This window comes from Callorhinchus milii, unplaced genomic scaffold (assembly GCF_018977255.1).
Source record: "Callorhinchus milii isolate IMCB2004 unplaced genomic scaffold, IMCB_Cmil_1.0 Scaffold202, whole genome shotgun sequence".
In the NCBI taxonomy this organism is placed as follows: domain Eukaryota; kingdom Metazoa; phylum Chordata; class Chondrichthyes; order Chimaeriformes; family Callorhinchidae; genus Callorhinchus; species Callorhinchus milii.
This window is the reverse complement of record NW_024704943.1, coordinates 51,541-56,947: the sequence shown is the minus strand read 5'-3', so window position 1 is coordinate 56,947 and position 5,407 is coordinate 51,541. Positions and strand designations below refer to the sequence as shown.

General features: G+C 48.4%; 1 protein-coding gene across 1 annotated transcript; it reads left to right on the top strand.

The window, feature by feature from the left end:
* The first annotated feature begins 1,278 nt into the window (after positions 1–1,278).
* Positions 1,279–5,162, top strand: LOC121851905 (cytochrome c oxidase assembly protein COX18, mitochondrial-like). Its single transcript, XM_042345988.1, has 4 exons — positions 1,279–1,312; positions 1,833–1,954; positions 3,909–4,016; positions 4,959–5,162. Exons 1-4 carry the CDS (start codon positions 1,279–1,281, stop codon positions 5,160–5,162), a joined length of 468 nt encoding a protein of 155 aa, XP_042201922.1.
* The last annotated feature ends 245 nt before the right edge of the window (positions 5,163–5,407 follow it).

The window sequence follows — 5,407 nt, the reverse complement described above, 5'->3', positions numbered from 1 at the left end:
GTTCGCTTTTATTGTGTTGTTCGTCGGGCTGTATATTGCTTCGTATTTAAGGTTGTGTTATGTTGTTGTTGTTGTGTTACGGGGCACACTGGGATGGGGAGTTCTTTATTACTGCGTTGCGTTATGTTGTGTTGTAGGTTAACAGCCGGGCCGGCTGCAAGCTATGTGGGAGGGGGTGATGTAGAGGTGATACGCGCTGGGATTAAGGATCGTATGCACAGTGTGTGATGATTGGCTGTGTAGGTGGTGACGCGCGCTGACGGTGGAGGATCAGGGGTCAGCGCGGGGTCGTGGGTTACGGGGTACTGATTGGCTGTGGACCGGTGACATGCTGAGAGGGAGTGACCGGGTGGCAGCGCGGTGGGATTGGTGGAGGAGTGTTAACACGCGCTGGGGAAACCGGATCGTAAAGAGAGTGCGTCGTGATTGGTTTATTAAGGAGCGATGCTCATGCTGAAGTACGCATCAGCTCCGCCTCTCGTGAGCAGGGGCTATAAAAGGGGATGCACACAGGCGTAAGGGCAGTGTGTAACCAGCGAAGAATGAAGACGGGGATGAAGACCTAGAGCCCTGCGGTACCTAGCCCCGCTGTCCTAAGGGGACCGGGACTCTGTGTAACCCAGAGGCGAGTGTAGTGTGTGTAGCCATAGGTCTACACGAGCCGAATGTATTATTGTGTAGCCAGAGGCATAGGGCTTACACGAGTCGAGTGTATTGTGTAGCCAGAGGCATAGGGCTTACACGAGTCGAGTATATGGTGTGTAGCCAGAGGCCTAGAGCTTACACGAGATTAGTGGAGTGTGTCGGAGGAAGAAGGAAGACCACACGTTGTATTGTGATACCTGAAGGATTTAATAAAAGTGTGTTACCCGTCAAGAAGTTCCTGCCGTCAATTCCCATACTTCACATACACCCACACCACCAACCCACCACCAACCTACCCACTAACGGGGGTGAATTACCACTGGTGAACAACTGACTGGATTGAATAAGTGAATTCTAGATCATTACTCACCCTAACGTCTTTACTCGTAAATCTGTCAGGTGCAGTGAGGTAGGTGTTGGAGTGGATTAGTGAGTATGTTATTGTGAGCTGCAGTGTGGTGGTTGAACAGTGTGGTTGAGACAAAACCGTTTGGTCGACAGAGTGCTCAACATTGGTAGGAATCAATGGGTGAATTTCACGGTGAAAGTATCCATGGTAGTAGTGAAGAGTGCTAAGGAGGTATCTGGCCATCACTGAGCGAGTGACTGGAGTGAGTCCTTGAGTGCTGGATCATGAATCACCCTGACGACTCTACTCTGAACTCAGGTGCAGTGATGTAGGAATTGGGCACTCCACCACAGATATCACAGCAGCAGGATTCTAGCTCCAACTGACTCTGTGTTGTGTGTAGCAGCAGTAATGATTATTTACAGTTGAAAACGCTTTGGCACGGAGAAGACGACTAAGTTTCTTAGATGCCTCCTTAGCCAGATTACCAACACAACCGTTCCATGACAGCTCAGCTGAGGTCGCTGTGCCAAGCAGACAAATGGTTTTAGTATGTATAAGAACATCATTGTTACGGAACTGTGGAATTGTCAACCTTACGTGATATAATCGTTGATTGAGTTTCTGAGTTGAACATGCCTTGGTTTTTGTCATCCCAATCAAACTAATTTTGAAGTCAGTGGTGATTGATTGGAAAGTATCTGCACATTGGGCAACTAAATACTTTTCAGTCTGTGATTTAAATGAGTGATGTGTAAAGTGTGTTATCTGCAAAGGAGTGGATGGTATTGAGAGTGGGGGATAATGCGCAACTGATAAAGTGTGGTGTTGATTGCAGAGTCAAGCGTGTATGGAGGCCTCCTGGAAGGAGGAATGTTGTGGTTTTCCAATCTCACGCTACCGGACGCCACGTGGATTCTGCCCATTTCTCTCGGCCTCATAAACCTGCTCATTGTCGAGGTTTGTGATGAAGTTGTTGAACCAAGGTGACGTTATTTCCAACTCGAGTTTCTTGAAACACATTTTTATTACAACAAAATGCCAGCCCGATACAACACTCCGAAATATTCCAGTGACGGGGTACAGAAAATCCACGGTAATCCACTCCGGTGTGATGGAACCACACGAAAGGGCATGAGAAGGAGGGGAATAGGGGCCCCCACTGCCCCAGCCAAGTGGGGACCTCGCACTTGGGGGAAGATGAAGACTTAACTAGGGAGGGAAAGACGGGGGGGTTCCAACTAGGGTTTTAAAATCGGCTGTTTCTTGTCGCCCGTAACCGAATAGTGAAAAATATATATGATGTGTCGTACATACATACATATACTTACTAACACCTGACTTACGAACGGGTTTTGGGAACGGAACTCGTTCGTAAGTGGAGGACTATCCATATGTCTTCTTAGCTATAAATGTAATTTTTTGTCTGTTTGTCTGTTTCTCTGTCTGTCTGTTTCTCTGTCTGTCTGTCTGTGCATGCCTATCCTTGCAACGCTTTTAACTAACAAACTGTTGGGTTTACGTTTCAACAAAGTAGACAGATACACACACACTAAGCCCCCGGACTTCTACAAGCCTCTTAGAATTTTGTTGACGGACAAATGGACAGACAGACGGAACGCCGGGCTTTCACAATAGCTTAGTGTTTGTGTATGTATATGTTATGTTTTTAATAGAAGACAAGTTTTGAAATATATTTTTCCCCCGGGCACTTCCTGCTCGTAACCAATAAACGTAACGTGTGACCTTGTGAACAGAGATATTAAGGGCGCCGCTGTAGTCTAACGGGTAGCACGCTGGTCTTACAATCCAGAGATCACCGATTCGATTCCATCTCCCGGTGCAGCAGTAAAAACGCGGTTCATTATTCAAAATACCACCTGCTTCTTATGTTCCACTCCGTCTCCACGGAGGAGGTCCCTGCGGTGTCTGCCTGCACTTCCTGCCTGTTCTCTTGTTGGTTTGTCTCTGCCTGTGCTTTGCGGCCCTGTAAGCTCGATTAAAAGCCATGTTTATGTTTACGCACTATCGTATTGTGGGGCGGGGTTTGTGTGTTATGCTGATGGATGGCAGCAAGGGGCACCATGGTGGCGAGATGTTAACTCCCTCTTGGTATGTGGGAGATCGTGGGTTTGATCCCCACCCTGACTCCTATATATTTGGAGTTTGCATGTCTCTTTCACCCCATGGTGGTCTCGTGGATTTTTCTCCAGGTCCTCCGGTTTTTCCCTCCACATTTATAACATGCATTTAGAGTATTTGGCTGATATAAATTTGCATGTGATAAGGCAATGGCGGAGCCAGGATTTTCAGGTAGGAGGGGCAACCCTTCCAGCAATGAAAAATGATAGTTGTTAGTAAGTAAGGACTTGTCCCTTGCTTTTTATTCGACGCGTGTGCGGCGATGGCACAGCCATCGATCGAGGCTCGAATTTGAACCGTGTGTGATCGGCATCGCGCTCGCTGAAGGTGAATGCCTTCAGGGAAGTCGTGTACTATATACGCAACTGCGCACAATTCTGAATCACTTATAACTGCTTTGCAGTTACTTATTGCCAATTATGGACTCAGACTATTGCCCTTTCATCTCATATGGTGGCAGTGGGGGTCGCAAAATGCCGATTTATTACTAATAAACCCCAATGATCCGATCGAAATTAGGGATTTCGATCGGATCATTGGGGGGGCACGTGCCACCCCCCCCCCCCCCCCACTGGCTCCACCAGTGGTGATAAGCCACTTTGTTGAGCTATCATTTGCGGCCAGGTCGCTTCTGGAAAAGAGCTCTATGGCTCAGTGGGCCTTGCGTGGTAAAATATACATCGTTGAGTTTAATTTCCCATTTGTGCATCAATATTAAGTATCTCCTTACCTGGTAAAATTTTATAGTTAGCTGTCCATGTCTGTGTTGCAGATGTTTGCGCTGCAGAGGAAGGACATGTCGCGCATGCAGCGGCTTGCTACAAACTTCATCCGACTGCTGTCAATAGTGATGGTGCCAGTCGCCGCAGCGGTCCCGTCGGTGCGTATGCTCACGCTCACAGCTCGCGAGCCAGTCAGAGCAGTGCTCCGCAACCTTTTTCATTCCACGGCACTCACTTTCAAGCCCGCTAGATCTACGCGGCACACCGAAGCAAAACGTCCCGACGGTAGGCCCGGCTGGGAACATTGTATCGTAGTTCACTATACACGCCGCTGGTGGCGGCCGTTTACCCCCCTGCGCATGCGAGACCGAGGGGGTTGAGAGGACCGGGGGTGGAGGATGACAGCTGTCTGCTGCTGCTGCCGTACTGCGCTTGCGTGACCATTGGAGAGGGGAGGGCAGGAGGTGGGAGCTTGAGGTTCTTTCCTGTACAGTAATTCTGAAAATACTGCGGCACACCTGCGAGTTCTATCGCAGTACGCTGGTGCTGTGCGGCCCACCGGTTGCGAAGTGCTGCACTCGTGCCGAGCCAGGTAGTTCAGCCGTAGACCGAACAGCTCACAAGCAGAGGGTCGCTAGTTAAAATCCTCGTTGGGGCTTCACTCAACCCGTCATCTCTGTGGGGTCACTAAAAAGAATACCACTATGTGGGGGAGTCAACTGGTTGTTCGATAGACACTCAACCCTGCCATAGGAATGTTGAATTACCACCACTGACTCAGGGCTGTAAACAGGAGATGAGCACCAATGCCTCAATACTCATTTGAGCAGGATATAGGTTTTGTTTTAGTTGATGATCTCAGCCAAGTCACAAATGACAGCATAAAAAAACATTCCAGTAAAATGTTAGTCCTCCCAGTTGGAATTAACGAATTTTACTGGAATACCTTTGTTTCCTGCTAAGTGCATGCCAAATGTGCGCCCGGCTTCATATAACCCTAAACTGTAGCCAGACACCGGTAACCCACTGAGAACATATCCCGTGTGTGTAAGAGTGGAGAGTGTGTGATCTTTCACCTGTGCCTCCTGTGTCCCCCGCAGGCCGTGAGCCTGTACTGGGTGAGTTCCAGCGCTGTGGGTCTGGCTCAGAACCTGGCTCTGCGCGCTCCACGAGTCCGTTCCCTCCTGCATCTCCCACGTTCCCCCATGGACTCCGAGACACCATACAGAGACCTGGCTCGATCATTCCGCTCCAAGATCATGGACAGAGGCGGTTCTGCGGAGACACCCAAGGCGCGAAGATGAAATGGAACGAAGTGAAAGGCCGAGGCCTTGCTTGAATAGTCTGACTAAACAGTAAAATAAAAACCTATTCTATTTGTAGAACGGAGCCGTTTTCATATTATTGTATGTGTGATCACATTGTTGCAGATGTTTTTTCACAGCTCAAATACAAAATGAACTCTAGAGATGATGCTGGCTCTTCTGAGAGGTTATTGGTGAAATCAATTAGATAAATTAGAATACATTTTTAATAGTTTAATTTGTCA